General features: G+C 47.4%; 1 protein-coding gene across 2 annotated transcripts in view; it reads left to right on the plus strand.

Moving 5' to 3' along the window:
• DEPDC5 (DEP domain containing 5, GATOR1 subcomplex subunit) overlaps nt 1-18,136 on the plus strand; it is a 90,332-nt gene that overhangs the window by 44,219 nt on the left and 27,977 nt on the right. For both annotated transcript variants that reach the window (XM_081252710.1, XM_081252711.1), the window contains exons 25-31: nt 2,988-3,053; nt 6,687-6,843; nt 7,027-7,187; nt 10,248-10,365; nt 10,838-11,005; nt 12,916-13,135; nt 14,696-14,829. In XM_081252710.1, coding sequence (XP_081108836.1) covers nt 2,988-3,053; nt 6,687-6,843; nt 7,027-7,187; nt 10,248-10,365; nt 10,838-11,005; nt 12,916-13,135; nt 14,696-14,829 — 1,024 coding nt within the window. The remainder of the gene's footprint in view (nt 1-2,987; nt 3,054-6,686; nt 6,844-7,026; nt 7,188-10,247; nt 10,366-10,837; nt 11,006-12,915; nt 13,136-14,695; nt 14,830-18,136) is intronic.

The following is an 18,136-nucleotide window of genomic DNA, read 5'->3' on the forward strand; positions in this document are numbered from 1 at the left end:
GCTGAGTTGGCTCTTCTGAGCATTGGCTCCCCAAGCGGTGCGTCTGGCTTTCAACTTTGAGAGGGAGGTTCATTCCCAAATGTTGGGTTGGAGCAGAGCCGCCCACCCAGGAGGTGTCCCCCCCCCCGCCCTCCCAGGTCGTTGGGTTCTTCACATGCCAGTGGTGAGTCTGCAGGCCTAAAGCTGAGCCTCAGAGGCAGAGCTGCAGGGAAAGGCTGTGTACTGGGCTTGAGCTGCAAGGAAACTGTGAAAGTAGCTTCGAAGAAGCCTTTAAAATATTTATTTCTTCAAATTCTTTTCATTAAATTCTTTTCATTTCTTTCAAATAAAATGTGTTTGGGGACGGAAGACCGGGGAGGCACAAAAGGCTGAACATGCTTTATCCCTTAGAGATGGGCAGGTCTGCTCTGGGCCTAGAAGCCAAAGGTGCTCCGAGAACCCTTTGATGGGTTGCCTCTTTGAACTCAAACAATTGCTCACACAGTTCCTAAGTTGAACTGTTTCTTTATGAGGGTAAGAATTTCAGTTCTCGTAGACGAAGTCTGGATTGGGTTAAAAAAAAAAAAAAAAAGTGCTCTGACGATGAAATTTAGAATCCAAACCCATGAGGCGATGTATTAGTAATTCTATTGCTCGCATCGCTCGGAGAATGCCGGTTTTATAATTGCCTTCATACCAGTTCTCAGGCCAGACAAGAAAAACCACCCCATTGCTTTTTCTTTGTTATGCTTTGTGTTTGTGTGAAAATGGATGCTGTCAGTCAGGCTAGCTTTTTCAGAAAATTTAGCTATAAATGGCTTTTGGCTGTTGACAGAGAACAGGTAACGTTTTCAGTAGATGAAAACTGGTGCCCCCTTTGGATAGTCAGGAAATAAAAAGCATCTGTAGAGTTGCGCAGAAAGAGTCTAAATGCAGGTGTCACTTCGTTACTGTGTGATCTTCAGTTACTTACTTAACTTCTCTGTGCCTCAGTTTCTTTATCTGTGGAAAAGGGATAACACCTACCTCACATTTGCCTCTTAGTGTGGGCTTGAATAAAATGAAGCACTGTTATTTTTCTGACTTAATAGATTGTATCTTCTTATTATGATGGCTAGTAATTTTTAAAAATCTACTGAAGGCAGCTCCAAAAAAGAAGTTCTAAAATTGTTTTGGCCAAGTGACATCATCTTTCTGAATTAAAAAAATATATATTTACTTTTAAATTTACATACAGTAAAATTCACTCTTTTTAGTGTACAGTTCTATGAGTTTTGACAAATGCATAGAGTCATAAGCACCAACAAAGACATCAAGATACAGAACATTTCCATTACCCCTCAGATTCTTTGTGCTGCTTCTTTGTACTCAATCCCTCCCTCTTCCCCTGGCAACCACCAATCTGTTCTCTGTCCCTTTAGTCTCTCCCAGCAAGTCTTGCACATGGAATCATACAACTTGGAGCCTTCTGAGTCTGGCTTCTTTCACTGAGCATAATTCGAGATTCATCCAAGTTGTTGCCGGCATCCACAGTCGTGTTCAGTACTTTTTATTGCCATATCGTATTCCGTTGTATGGATGTATTAGTTTATCCCTTCACCAGTTGGAAGACATTTGGGTTGTGAATAAAGCCACACTTACATAACTTACATAACAGGTTTTTGTGCAAGCATCAATTTTCATTTCTCTTAGGTGAATTCCTAGGAGTGGGATTGCTTTGTCAAATGGTCAATATATGTTTAACCTTTAAAGAAACTGCAAAACTGTTTTCCAAAGTGGTGCGCCATTTTGTATTCCTACAATCAGTGGATAAGGGTTTCTGTTGCTGCACATCCTGGTCAGCACTTGGCGTGAGCAGTCCTTCTAGCCATCCCAAGAGACCCGGGTGCAGAGGTATCCCACTGAACTTCTGATTTGCCATTTGTCTAATGACTAATGACATTGAGCATCTTTTCACGTGCCTTCTGTATGTGTGTCCATATCTTTTGCCCATTTCCTCATCAGGTTGTTCTGCTCTGGAGTTTTTAGAGTTCTTTATGTGTTCTGGATACACGTCCTCTGCCAGAGGTGCGATTTGCAAATATTTTCTCACAGGTCGTAGCTTGTCCTTTCAAAAATTTCACAAGGGATTTGGAAGTATTTGTTCTTGTTATAAAAGATTCAGCTGACACGAAAGTATTTACAGTAAAAAGCCAAAGATCTCCTTTCCCTCCCACCACTTCCTCCAGCTTTCTTCTAGGAGATAGCCACTGTTGACAGTTTCGTGAGGATCTTTCCAGTCCTATCCTAAGTTTCTGGTAAATGTAAATGCGCAGCTTTCGGGATCTTAGTTCCTCAACCAGGGATTGAACCCCTGCCCTTGGCAGTGAAAACGCGGTGTCCTCACCACTGGACTGCCAGGGAATTCCCTAGTAAATGTGTTTTGAAAGGGACATTTAAATATTGATATGTGTGTTTTGAAATTAGTTCTATTACTTTTCAGTCAATAAGTTGCATTTCAAAGACTCTGTTTTTCCTTTCAGCCCAGTTACAGGCAAAATCATTGCTTTTCTCTTGCAGTAGTGTTTTGATGTCCTGTGTCATATTCCAGGATTCCATGATTCAGGAAAGAAAATTTCAGAGGATGACTGTTAAGTGGACTAAATTTAAATAGGTCATCTTGTGTTTGCTAAAGTTTGCCCTAATTAGTTGAAATTACTTTGAAATTCGTCCCATTTCTTATTCTAAGTGGTGGGTTGCTGTTTGCTTTTGTGCATGTGCCCTAAAAGTCCAGTTAGGCGAACAGTATTGATAACTTCAGAGTAAAGTTCTGGCTCCCTCCCGAACTTTAGATTGCTCTGTTTCTTTGATGGATTCTTTTGTGCTGTTGGAGATACTCAGCACAGAATTTGTACTTGGTTTTTTATTTTTAGCTACAGTTTGGGGCTTTTTTTTTAAACCATAACTGGTCAGAACTTTTTTTTGCAGAATGAGTCTCACTGACACAGATTCTTTTCATCTTTCCACAGGTATGAATCCTAGGACCCAGAATAAGGATTCTTTAGAGGACAGTGTTTCTACGTCTCCAGACCCAAGTAAGAGGGGCCTGCTGACGGGGGAAGGTGGCAGGGAGGTGGGGGCGTGGGGTGGGTGGTCAAGGCACTGGGGGAGCAAGAGGGAGCCCTGTGGGAAGAGAATGGTCTGGAAGTTCACACGTCTCCAGGTGGTGAGGGAAGAGGGGAGACTCTGCAGCCTCTCCAATGGAACATGAGCTGCGGCAGGGATGCCAAATGACCTGTTCTGGAATATGATTTGGGGCCACACAGGAAGGGTAGCGGAATTCCCAGAGCTGGCCTTGGCTCTCAAATGCTTAACGATGGCTCTGGGGAGAAGTCGGAAGGAATAAGACCTGAAACTGTTTACATCCCTGTAGTTGGAAGTGTTTGTCTGGGTTGCATTTGCTTTGATCATCCTTGTCTATTGAAATAGCTGAACATCTAAATATCAACAATAGCAAAAGACCAGAAAAAAAAATTCTACTGCTTGATCGACTTTGCTTTACTTCACTGTGACCAGTGGATATATGTACATCACCAAGTCTTTTTATCCTCACTTTTCTTCTTACTTTTTTTTTTTTTTTTTTTTTTTGCGGTACGCGGGCCTCTCACTGTTGTGGCCTCTCCCGTTGCGGAGCATGGGCTCCGGACGCACAGGCTCAGCAGCCATAGCTCACGGGCCCAGCCGCTCTGCGGCATGTGGGATCTTCCCAGATCGGGGCACGAACCCATGTTCCGTGCATCGGCAGGCGGACTCTCAACCACTGCGCCACCAGGGAAGCCCTATCCTCACTTTTAAGTAACTTAACAATCATTTCACTACTTCTCCAGGTATAGCATACTGGTCATTTTTCATGGCAATATCAAACACATTATTAAATCATGCTTTGGATAATCATGTCTTAATGGTGGCCATTTGGGTGATTTCTAGTTTTTTAGCATATAATGCATGGTGCAGTGGGTGTGTTTTTTTCTCTTGGTTCAGATCCTCGGAATATATTCCAAAGAATAGTTGGCAGATTGATTGTTTTCTAGAAAGCTGCCAGCCCTGAATAGATGAGCCTGTTTCTCCTCTACAACCCCAGCACTGGATTTTGTCATCTGTGTTTATTACGGTTAACTGAATGATTCTGAGGTGGGACCTCCTCAGAGGCCTCTGCAGGGCCTGAAGATACTGGAGGTAGAAAAGAGGCCACACAGACCTTTTACCCATGAAAAGAACATCATCAAGCTAAGAATTGGGAGCTTTTCTCACGACGGGGTTGGAATTCTCCATATCTCAGTGTGTGCCCGCAGACACCATTTCTAAAAGGGTTTTATAATCTTGAGGGTCAGGAAGCTGGTGACGGCCAGAACGATGTAAGAAGCCACAGTGATAGAGTATCTTCTGTTTCTGGCCTCCCCACGGGGGCTGCATTGTGTGCCCACCTTCTGCTGCTGGTTCTAACCAAGAAGTGTGAACAAATTCATCCCTCGTCTGCCCTATGGGGAATTGGGGTGTTAACTAGGTTATCGTGGGCTGTGCTGTTTTTTTAAAATTTTTATTTATTTATTTTTTAATTGAAGTCTAGTTGACTTACAACATTGTGCCAATCTCTGCTGTACAGCAAAGTGACTTGGTTATACCCATATAGACTTTTTTTTTTCCATATTCTCTTGCATTATGGTTTATCACAGGAGACTGAGTGTAGTTCCCTGTGCTATACATTAGGACCTTGTCATTTATCCATCCTAAATGTAACAGTTTGCATCTACCAACCCCAAACTCCCAGTCCATCCCTCTCTGTCCCCCCCTTCCCTCTTGGCTGTGTTTTGAGTTCTTGAAGTATTAAGGAGTTAACAAGACCTGTATAGAGTCAAACTCATAGACTCAGAGAGTGGAGTGGTGATTGCCTGGGACCTGTGGGGAGGTGGGCAGTGGGGGGAGGGGTGTTGCTGATTGGTGGGCGTAAAGCTTCAGCCCTGGGAGATGAGTAAGTTCTGGAGACCTGCTGCTCGGCACTGTCCTCAGTTAACAATACTGAATTGGACGCTTACAAATTTTGTTGTTGTTGTTTTTTGTTTGTTTTTTAAATTTTATTTATTTATTATACAGCAGGTTCTTATTAGTTATCTATTTTATACATATTAGTGTATATATGTCAATCCCATTCTCCCAATTCATCCCACCCCGCCTCACCCTACCCTCCACTACACTTAAAAATTTGCTAAGATGGTAGATCTCACGCTAAGTGTTCTTACCACAATAAAATAAAATTCAAACCAACCAACCAAAAGTCAGCCCAGGACCTGGAGTGGAGACCATGGAGCTAGGCCTGTTGCAGGTCAAGTCATCTTCCCCAAAGCAGGGCTGCCACACAGGGCATGTTTCCTGCTGGGACTCAGGGTGCAATTCCCTTCTTGTCCCCTAACTCCGGGCTCAGGGAGGCTCTGTTGCCCTGGGTGGTGTGTGTCGGTCACTGTATGGAGGAAAGATCCCTGAGCAGAGTGGCTTCTGGCCCTGTGACCTCTGGTGGGTTTGGCTTGACCAGGTGTTTAAAGGGGCCGATGATGCCTCCACACCTGCTCGAAGGAGGTGATGTGAGGGGGTACAGCATACGGTAAGCCACAGGGCACCACGAGAAGTGAGGTGCATGAGGGTCTCACTGGGAATGCAGAGGCAGAGGCGTGGAGTGTTTCTGTTGCTCGTTGCTCCCTCGCATGGAGATTTGACAAATAATTTTCACTTAAATGACTTAGAGAGATAACTGCCCCATTACTTTAACTCTGATTCTCAACCGGGGAATATTTTGCACTTCAGGGCACATTTGGTCATGTCTACAGGTATTTTTGGTTTTCACAACCAGAAGATGTCACTGGCATCTAGTGAGTAGGGACCAGGGAAGCTGCTCACATGCTACAATGCCCAGGACAGCCCCCACAACAAAGAGTTATCTGGTCTAGAATAGCCTTCATGCCCCGAGGTGGAGAAACCCTGCTTTACCCAAAGAGCAGGCAGTTTTGGACATACCCGTGTGGTTGGGCCCACTCTGCTGATGGCAGCTTTCATTTCTAGACTGTTAAACTCTGTCTCCTAAAGTTCCGGCCTTGTAACTCCCAGACATCCTTCCTTAATTCCTCTTCCTACCCTTTTGGATCTGTGACTTATTTTTGCAATCCTGAAAGTGTTCCTGAATTCTGCTCCCGTGTGCTATTCGCTCCAAAATCTGGCTCCAAAATCCGGCTGCGCTCTCCTCCTCTCCCCACCCAGCCCCTCCATCAGCCCAGGGGAGGCTTCCAGCTCGAGCCTCTCTTCCGGGCTCGGAATGTTGATTTGCTTCGATGTGTAACTGCCTGGCCTGGCCTGCCCTGCGGTAACCTCACTGGCATCGCGGCTGTAGCTCATAATCAGCAGAAAATGAAAAGTATCGGCTGTGCATCCCATTTGCATGATGGGATTGGATAAGCACTGCGTTGTCTAACAGCCTCTGTTTCTCTCTCTTTCTCCCCCCCACCACCCCTTTCCTGGCAATTTTATCACCTGTCACCACCTACTTTCTCCTTCCCCCTCCCTTCGTCCCTCCCCCTGTCCCCCCACCCCCACCCCGCCATCCTACACCTGCCTGGTGACTACACGTACCTTCCTCCCTTGTTCACACGAGGCAGTTCTGACACTGTCTGCTCCCCCTGTAGTGCCAGGCTTCTGTTGCACAGTTGGCGTGGACTGGAAGTCTCTCACTACTCCGGCATGCCTCCCCCTCACCACGGACTACTTCCCCGACCGCCAGGGCCTGCAGAACGACTACACAGAGGGCTGCTATGATCTCCTCCCGGAGGCCGACATCGACAGGTCAGTGGCAGAGGAAAGATGCACAGCTTTTGTTTCTCCCAAGACTGGTTTACAAATCGTTAGTTTCACGTACCACCACGTGGTCATCAGGGCTGGCTCATGGGGATGAAGCCAAGGACTGGGGGACTCTGTCACACGGCCCCGGGCCAGGCATGTCCTGTGAACAGCCGTCTGTCTTTTCAGGAGGGACGAGGAGGGTGTGCAGATGACGGCTCAGCAGGTGTTTGAGGAGTTCATCTGCCAGCGGCTCATGCAGGGCTACCAGATCATCGTGCAGCCCAGGGCGCAGCAGCCCAGCCCCGCTGGCCCGCCCCCGCTCAGCAGCAGCCCACTCTATGGCCGTGGTGAGCTCTCCTCTTTGGACTGTAGTTTCTCTTCTCTACTAAGTTTATGCAAGCAGGTTCTCAAGATAGTAGGGAATACATACATTTAGGAGTCATTGTTTTTCAACACACAGTTTTTTTCCCTCTAAATCTAACTTTACATGAGAATTAAACTCTCCACTGGGTTCAGAGTTATCTTAAAACCCTCTTTGATCTCCAACTCTCCTTTTAAGGTAGAGGGTATGACCAAGTTCAGGAAGTTCCAGCCTGGCTTGAGCAGTACCTCGGGGTCCCAGGCAGCCAAGCAGGGGCTGAGCTGTCAAACTACAGGGTGAATATTCCAGACCCAGGAGCCTGGGTTTATGTCTCACACAGTGCCTGACACAGTAGGTCTTCTCATGTTACCTGAACCTCAAGTTTATACTTGTTTTTTTTTTTTCCCATTCTGGATTCATGTCCCCTTGTTTGTCACTGCAGCTCAGTGACTTGAAGCTGGGATGGTTTGTCCGTGAGTGGCAGAGGCTAGTGAGTGGCGGAGACTCAGTGGCACCGGCTGAGTCAGACCTGGGCTCTGGAGGGCTCCTCTGAAACAAGTCAGGCAGCGAGAATTACATGCAGGAGCCTGGAACCACACAGCGGCAGTCACTTCCTGGAACCATCACTGAGCATGTGATAGTCCCCTGCTTCCTCCTTGTAGCTAATGAGCTCCCCTGCTCCCTAACCAGCCAGCACCAAACCTCAGGCCATCTTTGGCTTCATTAAAGCTCCTCTGGGGACTTCCCTGGTGGCTCAGTGGTTAGGAATCTGCCTTCCAATGCAGGGGACACGGGTTCGAGCCTGGTCAGGGAAGATCCCACATGCCACGGAGCAGCTAGGCCCATGTGCCACAGCTACTGAGCCTGCGTGCTGCAACTACTGAAGCCCACTCGCCTAGAGCCCGTGCTCCGCAACAAGAGAAGCCACTGCAATGAGAAGCCCGCACACCGCAACTAGAGAAAAGCCCATGCGCAGCAATGAAGACCCAATGCAACCAAAAATTTTTTAAAAACTTCCTCTGGTTAGAGGATCAAAGAAGCGTGGACCTGTTAATGGGGGCTTAGCAGTCCTCTGGTCCAGGCCCTGTTGTTCACGATAAAGCTTTGGATTCCCTCTGGATTTTCTCTAAAAGCCCCTTGTGATATGTATCACGTGATGCCTTCTTCGCACATTATAGACTCTACTGACTAGTAACCTTTCTGAGTGCCAGGATGGTTTCAGCTGCATCTTGTTGTCCTCCACCACGGAAACCACTGCGCCTGGTGTACGACATTGTGCCTTGATGAATATATGACTGTGTTCATTCATTTGTTCATTAGTACTTATTTTTTTGGCTGTGTTGGGTCTTCATTGCTGCGCGCGGGCTTTCTCTAGTTGTGGCGAGCGGGGGCTACTCTTCGTTGCAGTGCACGGGCTTCTCATTGCGGTGGCTTCTCTTGTTGTGGAGCATGGGCCCTAGAGCGCGTGGGCTTCAGTAGTTGTGGCACGCGAGCTCTAGAGCGCAGGCTCAGCAGTTACGGTGCACGGGCTTAGTTGCTCCACCACATGTGGGATCTTCCTGGTCCAGGGATCAAACCCGTGTCCCCTGCACTGGCAGGCAGATTCTTAACCACTGCACCACCAGGGAAGTCCTCATTAGTTTTTTTTTTTTTTTTTTGCGGTATGCGGGCCTCTCACTGTTGTGGCCTCTCCCGTTGCGGAGCATAGGCTCCGGACACGCAGGCTCAGCAGCCATGGCTCACGGGCCCAGCCGCTCCGCGGCATGTGGGATCTTCCCGGACCGTGGCACAAACCTGTGTCCCCTGCATCGGCAGGCAGACTCTCAACCACTGCACCACCAGGGAAGCCCCTCATTAGTATTTTTGAAGCTCCTGCTCTGTGGGGGAAAATAACATTTGTCAAACTATGATATACAATTCCACGTTGCAATAAAGACTATGAGGGAAAAATCAGAGGGCTGCGAGAATATTTAATACAGGACTTGATCTGGTCTGGAGAGTCAGGGGCGGCTTCTTTGAGGAGTTAATGTTTGAGCTGCTGCTGTACCTGAAACACATGCAGGAGTTTTTAGTGAGAGAGGAGTGGAGGGCAGGAACAGGTGGGCCAAGCATGCCAGGCAGCAGGGTTAGTATGTGCAAAGCCCCTGTTGGCTGGAAGACCTCGTGAGACTTTCTGGGCACCCAAAAGAAGACCGGCGTGGAGAGCACTGGGAATAAGCCAGCAATGTGGCCGGAGATGTCAGGAGACCCAGGCTGCACAGGCCCACGTGAAGGATTTTGTTCTTATCCCAAGAGCAGTGAGATGAATCTGCTTTTCGTGTCAGTGGCTCGCTCCATCCAGGTTGCCTACTTCCTTTTCTGTGAAATAGCACTTTATCAGGTGCTACTGAAAATACAAAGACAAACAAGATTTGGGTCCTGGCCTCCTGGAACTTTTGGTTTGTCAGGGTGTGAGACAGAGGCACACAAGGAGCTACATCCAGGGTAGAATTCACCGCTGATAGGGTCTGATAGCTTTCTGGAGGAAGTGGCATTTGATGGTGACCTTAAATGATCCCTAGGATTTCAACAGTCACCCAGAAAGAGAAGGCAGAAGAAGCAACAGGAGCAAATGTTTGGAGGAGGAAATTCAAGCAAATAAGTCTGAAACGTGGTGCAGCAGTGTGGGCGTCACGGGGGCTGAGGGCCGAAAGCTAGGTTGGCCACCCCCGCGGTTGAGGGCCTCAGATGCCAGGTGGCAGCTTGTGCCTGAGGGGAGTGGAGTTCCATTTAAGTCGAGGCATTGGGCTGTTCGGACAGCTGTTGTAGGCACCCCCAGGCTCTAATCTCCTGCTGGCTGGTTCAGTAACAGAAAAATCTGCCCACTTCAGGACTTTTTTTTTTTTTTAAACCAAGAATATTTCTTTTCCATGAAACTGCCCCTGGAAAGAAAGTGTTGCCTCTTTTGTTTCTCCTTTTCTAAATCTATATGGAAGAGAAGCAATTGCCTGTTAAAGGAATGACCCTCAACCAGATGGAGGAAATTGTTTATTTTTTTCCCTGTTAGGCCTTGTGTCCCGAAACCGCCCTGAGGAGGAAGACCAGTACTGGCTGAGCATGGGCAGAACTTTCCACAAAGTCACACTGAAGGATAAGATGATCACAGTGACACGATACCTTCCCAAGTGAGTCCTTGGGTATTTAAAGTTTTCAGCTCTGTCCTAAATTATGTCCAACTACTAAGTTATGTTTCTAACACATACTGTCCACATACTGAATTATGTGTATAACACGTAATTCAAACTGAGGAGGTTGAGTCATTGGTTTTTCTTTCAGAGTTACTGTTTTGCTCTCTAGGGTTGTATTTTATGGTTGTAGCTCACCTACTTCCAAAAGGGATTTGATCCAGCTTATAATGTTTAGCATGAGTCTTAACATGCCAATTAAAAATAAAGAGTATGAGGCTAGAAGAATGAGAAAGTTTAAGAAGAACTGAGAAATTTCCATTACCAGTCCCCTGGGATGAGTTTTAGTTACTGTGGTCGAGGGTCGAGTGCCAAGGATACTGCTAAGTGTCTTGAGACAGAAAAGATACAGGAGACTTGCGGGGAGGGGGGATCCTTGTTTGGACCTCAGGCCACGCCCTTTGTTTTTCAGGTACCCTTACGAATCTGCCCAGATCCACTACACCTACAGCCTCTGCCCCTCCCACTCAGACTCGGAGTTTGTCTCCTGTTGGGTGGAATTCTCGCACGAGCGGCTGGAGGAATACAAGTGGAATTACTTAGACCAGTACATCTGCTCTGCCGGCTCCGAGGACTTCAGGTCAGAGACCCCAATTTCACTTTCCATCCTCGCCGTGTGTCCGTATTTTAATGTCTCTGTCCTTTCTCCTGATTGCAAAATGATGCCTGTTTTAGAAAAAAAAAAAAAGAAAGAAAAAGAAAATGGAGGGAAAAAGCACATCTGCATTGGGTTAAAAACTCAGTGATGAGATGGACGTGGATGGTTGTGCAACAGTGTGAATGTACTGAATGCTGCTGAATTGTGCACTTAGAGATCATTACAGTGGTAAACTTTGTTATGTATATTTTACCACATGAAACAACAAACAACAGCAAAAAACCTGGTGAAGATGTGCTCTTTTTTTTTCTAATATTTATTTATTTATTTGCTTGCACCGGCTCTTAGTTGCAGCAGGTGGGCTCCTTAGTTGTGGTTCGTGGGCTCCTTAGTTGCAGCAGATGGGCTTCTTTAGTTGCAGCACATGAGCTCCTTAGTTGTGGCTCTCTGGGTCCATAGTTGCCACACACAGGCTCCTTAGTTGTGGCATGTGAACTCTTAGTTGCGGCATGCATGTGGGATCTAGTTCCCTGACCAGGGATCGAACCTGAGCCCCTGCAATGGGAGTGCTGAGTTTTAACCACTGTGCCACAAGGGAAGTCCCAAGATGTGCTCTTTGGTGGAATGTCAGTGCTCTTCACATTTTCCTGACTGCTTGTGACATCTTTTTTTTTTTTTAATTGAAGTCTAGTTGATTTACAATGTTGTGTTAATTTCTGCTGTCAAGCAAAGTGGTTCAGTTATACACATATATACATTCTTTTTTTTGGTATTCTTTTCCATTATGGTTTATCATAGGATTTTTTTAAAAATCTTTTTTCAGCTTTATTGAAGTATAATTGACAAAAATTGTACATATTTAAGGTGTACAACATAATGGTTTCATATAAATATAGATTTTTTCTTTTTTTTTATCGGAGCATAGTTGATTTACAATGTTGTGTTAGCTTCTGCTGTACAGCAAAGTGAATCAGTTAGACATATACATATACTCACTCTTTTTTAGATTCTATTCCCATGTAGGTCATTACAGAGTACTGAATAGAGTTCCCTGTGCTATATAGTAGGTTCTTATTAGTTATCTGTTTTATATATAGTAGTGTGGATATGTCAGTCCCAATCTCCCAATTTGTCCCTTCCCGCCCCTTTCCCCCTTGGTAACCATAAGTTTGTTTTCTACATCTGTGACTCAATTTCTATTTTATAAATAGGTCCATTTGAACCATTTTTTTTTTAGATTCCACATATAAGTGATATCATATGATATTTGTCTTTCTCTGACTTACTTCACTCAGTATGACTATCTCTAGGGCCAAACATATCCCTGCAAATGGCATTATTTCACTTTTTTATTATCATAGGATATTGAATATAGTTCTCCATGCTATACAGTAGGACCTTGTTGTTTATCCATTCTATATAAAAAAGCTTTGTGACATCTTGTTTTTATTTTATTTTATTTATTTTTTTGGCCATGCTGCGAGGCATGCAGGATCTTAGTTCCCTGACCAGGGATTGAACCTGGGCGCACAGCAGTGGAAGTGCCGAGTCCTAACCACTGGACCATCAGGGAATTCCCCGTGACATCTTGTTTTTAATTTTTCATTTTTATGCATGATTTATGGTTGTGATGATAAAAGGCCACAGCGGCACTGGGCCTGGGTGCACAGAAGCATTCTGACGTCTCTGGGATAGAAAGTAAAAGCAGCCTTGGAGTTCTTCCCTCTCAGCCTGCGTGAAATGCAGCATCAGATGAGCACGTGCTCCTGGGCAGATGGACGCTCGCATCCTCACTCCCAGGGGCGTGGGTGTTGAGATGGGATGCTTACTGGGGTGCTTTTATCATCTACTTTTTCTCACCACCACCCCTTTTCCCCTCTGGCCCTCTGTAGCTTAATCGAGTCTCTGAAGTTCTGGAGGACCCGCTTCCTGCTGCTGCCGGCCTGTGTCACCGCCACCAAGCGCATCACGGAGGGGGAGGCCCACTGTGACATCTATGGGGACAGGCCCCGGGCGGACGAGGAGGAATGGCAGCTCCTGGATGGCTTCATCCGATTCGTGGAGGGCCTAAACCGGATCCGCCGGCGGCACCGCTCTGATCGCATGATGCGGGTGAGGCACCACGGGCCCCTTGGGGGCTGGGCCCGGTCTGGGATGCAGGGACTGTCTCCTCCTGTGTTTGGGGCCTCTCGCCGGCCAGTTTCTTTACTACACAGCTGCCCAGCATTTATCTTCAGTCCAAAGCAGTGGGTTCTCCTCCAGAGCAGGGTGAAGGGGGGTACACAGCCAGCCACCGGGTTGGGGCCACGCCTCTGACCCGAGGACACAGTCCTTTGTGAGCTCCCCACTGGGGACCCGGCGTCAGGCACAGCTGCTTATGTGACTGGATTGCTGGATAGAAACTCGCTCTAGAGGGTGACAGCAGCAATGTCACTTATGTCACTTGTAGTGTTTCCTGCATCCTTGGGCCTTCATTCAACCACTCACTCCCCAGTGAGGACGCTGAGGCTCGTGGGGGTGATGGGATGTGTCTGAGGACACCGAGCTAATAAAGGGCTGATCTGGGATGATTCAGAGAGAGAGAGAGAGAGAGAGAGAGAGAGAGAGAGTGTGTGTGTGTGTGTGTGTGTGTGTGTGTGTACACATACAGCTCTGTGAATTTTACAAATGTATAGATTCACATAACCCCCACCCCCACCACAATCAGGACATGGAATAATTCCATCAGTGCAAAAACACTCTCACACTACCCTTTAGAGTCACACTGTCCCCCCATCTCTAACCCCTGGCAGCCACTGGTCTGTCCTCCATCACTATGCTGTTGTCTTTTCCAAATGTCCTATAAGTGGAATCATACGATACGTAACCTTTCGAGGCTGCTTTCTTTCACTCAGCATAATGCCTTTGGGGTTCATCCAACTTGTCGCTCAAATCCACGGTTCATTCCTTTCCATTGCTGAGTAGTGTTGATCATCAGCTGTGTTTTTATTTTTTGTTTTTAACCTCAAGTTCAGTGTTCTTTAACCCAGGCCAGCTGCCGCTCGTACACAGCATCATTTCTGGGAGAACTTATGTAGTGGAAAGAACCTTGGTTTTTTGTTTTTTGTTTTTTTTGTGTGTTACGCGGGCCTCTCACTGTTGTGGCCTCTCCCCTTGCGGAGCGCAGGCTCCGGACGCACAGGCTCAGCGGCCATGGCTCACGGGCCTAGCCGCTCCGCGGCATGTGGGATCCTCCCGGATCGGGGCACGAACCCGTGTCCCCTGCATCTGCAGGCGGACTCTCAACGACTGCGCCACCAGGGAAGCCCCAAGAACCTAGGTTTTGAAGTCAGTTAACTGGAGTTTGAATTCCAGCTGCAGTGCGATTTGGGATAAGTTATTTCACTTCTCTGATACTTAGCTTCTTTTTCCATAAATTAGATGTGATGTTATTTACTTTGTTGAGCTGGTGATTGAGAATAAAATGAGATGCTATACGTAAACCGCCTCAAGGAGGCAGTGTGTTTTGAGTCCACAGCTATTTGGGACCTTCAGTTCAAGTGAAAACCCGTTTTCCTGGCATTTCCTGATCCTGAGACCCCGTCTTCCCCGACTGCACTGATGGGCTCCCAGAGCCTGAGGCACAGCAGATGCAGCAGCATCTGATAGCCTGTCTCCTCCTCTATGCTTTAGAAAGGGGCCGCCATGAAAGGCTTGCAGATGGCTGGGCCCATCCCCACCCACTCCCTCGAGTCGACCGGCCCCCCCGTTGGGAAGAAGGGAACCTCAGCTCTGTCTGCCCTGCTGGAAATGGAAGCCACTCAGAAGTAAGTGCCTGGTGGACAGATACTCGTTCCCATCCCGCAGGCCCCAGTGTGGTGAAATGTGACTTCTGTCTACCAAGGAGCCAGTAACTGACAAAAAGACACATACCTGAAAAGAAAGCTAGGTTAATACCTAGTAAGTGTCGAATGTCATGAAGTAGGTCAGAAGTTAAAAACTTGCAGTCTGGGGCTTGATTTGAACTACAGATACAGTTGGTTTGGTCCACAAGGTGTTTTTTGTTGGTTGGTTGGTCTTTTGTTTGTTTTGTATTTTTAATAGACCTTCTTTTTTAGGGCAGTTTTAGGTTCAAGGCAAAATTGAGTGGAAGGTACAGAGAGTTCCCATCTACACCCTGTCCCTGCACATTATCCACATCCCTCACTGAACGGTACATTTGTTACAATCGATGGACCTGCATTAACACATCATAGTCACCCAAAGAGCACAGTTTATTTACATCAGAGTTCACCCTTGGTGTTGCACATTCTATGGGTTTAGACAAACTTAAAATGACATGTAGCCACCGTTATAGAGTAGTTTCGTTGCCCTAAAAACACAAAATATTTTTTAAATATTTGAGCCAAATTTTTTTCATTTGAGGATTTCATATAAAAATCTTGAGTTTTAAATGAATTCTTACATGAAAAAATATGTAACATTATGGTTATATTGTACAAAAAATATAGATAATGTACTACGAAATTATAGTATGGGTAATAGGTAAAATCCAGCTTTGCTCGAAGTGGTGGAGGCTCAGTTACCACTGGGTTCACGTTCAAGCCCAGCCACGTTGGGCTGGCCCTTTAGGTGGACTTGTGCCCCTGGTTTACCATAGAACCAGCACGCCGTCTGCTCTTGGACTTGTCTTGGCCCCTCAGACAAGGGCCACCTGACCAGCTTCTCTAGGCATTTGAGTGTGTGGTCCCTTTGTAAACAGTAGGTGCTGCAGCTCTTAGGACCCCCGTGGGACCACATCTTGCTTTGGGAGGGCAGGGACAGCGTCATAGGAGGTAGGATTTAAGATGTCCTTGTAGAAAGGGATGCATTTATATGGGGGTTAGGGGGAGGACTTGGGGAAAAGGAGAAAACATTGCCATGAGCAGGTGGGACCTACTCTGGGAGGCCTTCCCTGCCCCCTCCATCCTTCCAGCCAGATCAGATTCCCGCTGTACTTCCTGGTGTCTGTCTGGTGAGGGGGTCCATGCCATGCCCACAGGAGCCCAAATATGTTAAGCTTTCAGAAGGTAACGAGTGAGCCTGAGGCCCAGTGGGAGATGCAGTTGCAAAGACAGCATGGGAAGTCGGATTCCAGGCTGTTCTTACACATTCTCATAGCAAGAGCGACGCTTTGAAAGTTTATTTTAATGGCAAATTTCAAACAGATTAAAAAAAAGTAGACTCGTGTAATAAATCCCTGTTTACTCATCACCCAGCTTCAATGATTATCAACTCACGGCCAATCTTGTTTCATTTATATCCCGCTTGCTCTCATCTTCCTTTTTATTTCTTATGAAATCCCAGACATCACACCCCTTTGTCTATTATATTTCAGTGTTCATCTCTGAAAGATAAGTACTCCTAAAACAAAACTGTAATACCATAATTTACCTAAAAAGTCACAGCAGTTCCTTAATATCATGTAATACTCATTCAGCATCTTTGGCAGAAGTGGTGTTTGCAGAGATGGGTCCTGCGTACAGGAAGGCCTGGTGGGTGGGCCTAGGAGGCAGAAGCCTCACTAGTCCAGGCGAGAGGCAGCAGAGGCTAGAGGGTGAGGATGGGATGGAGAGGAAGGGATGCGGGGAGAGAAGGGAAGAGCGTGGCTGTGGTGACAGGGGAGCAGATGAGAGGAGGAGAGCTGGGGTAGGTCGAGCTCATTACTGAGGGTGCTGGGGCCTCCAGAAAATACCTTTATCTGACCAAGGAAAGACCCCAGAACTCCACCTGGCAGGTTGTCCCTGTAGCTAATCACAGACCTTTCCCACTGGAAAAAAGAACAAGGAACATACATTGCTGGGAGGGGTGTGAAGTTGGGGGCAGGGGAATCTTATTTTAATGTGTCAGTGAGTCATTGTTCAGTGCACCCCAAGGAGCCTCTCTCTGCTCAGACTCGAAGAGGACGGGTACTTTGGGGTGCCAGTGTCCCTGGGTGTGTGTGGGGAGCTCAGCTGACCCCACAGCAGGAAGCAGGACAGGGAGCCCCGAGCTTTATTCTCCCCCCAGATGACCGCTCCCGGGTGATGTGGTGCGTTTTCTCAGAGCCAGAGGCCGAGCAGAGGGAGCAAGACCTTTACATGACGTTTGCTGACACAGCATTTTTTACTTTGTGTTTTTCTTTATTGTTTTGCTACACCAAGCAGATCCAATTTTATTATGGAAAACTGTTATAGCCATACGAAGAAGAGTTTCAGAAGTTTCACCCATAGTCCTGTCATCTTACCACGCATGTCTCTTTCCTCCATTTCCCCTAGGTCTTTGCCTGGAGGCGTGCACCTATTGTCAGGCTCTTGTGGGATGCAGAGGCCCCAGGAACGTGGCTGTGGGCAGTCTGGGCTGCAGGTGCCAGTCCGCAGCTCTGCGGCTCCTGTTAGATGGGGATAAACTGATATCAGGGAGTCAGAGCAGGGAGAGAGCCCACGTGGCAATCGTCACGGCCTCTGGGAAGAAGGCAGCGTGCCCCATGCGTGTTCTCACATGTGGGCTTGCACAGTATAGCTAGTCCTTTTGTGACATCCCCTCCCCTGAGCCGTGAGACAAGGAACCTCCAAGGGCAAGGACGGGTCCTACTTGTCTCTGAATCCCTGACTCCTAGTCCACGGGTCAGCACGTAGATGGCAGCTCAGTACATGGGGGTTGTCATGTGCATCAGACGAGGGGACCCTGGGGGGCAACCGAGGCTTCCTGCCACCACCGTCCCAGCCACAGCCTAGGCCACAGCCCCCAGGAGGCGCAGGAGAGCGTCCCAGTGTGTGTTTGCGGATGAGGCCCAGAGGAACACACCGCGATGTGGTGCAGAGACAGTGCGCTGTACGTGGACCAGGCAGAGTCAGGCTTTTAGTTTGCTTTTCTTATATGAATTACACCTCAGAGTACCCAAGTGATTGGTGCAGGAGGTGTCTCTCTCCAATATTCCAGCTAATGGGTCCAGAAGGAGCGCTGGAACGTTACCACACGTGGCTCTGATGCGCTCACGGACCTAGCAGAGATCACCAGTGACCGCTCACATCGCCAGATGCCGGGGGCCTCCATGTAGAAGCACACAACACACTGAGGAAGAATTACTGCCCCATCAAACCTAAATGTGCTCAA

Source organism: Mesoplodon bidens, assembly GCF_964165515.1.
Source record: "Mesoplodon bidens genome assembly, chromosome: 13".
NCBI classification, from domain to species: domain Eukaryota; kingdom Metazoa; phylum Chordata; class Mammalia; order Artiodactyla; family Ziphiidae; genus Mesoplodon; species Mesoplodon bidens.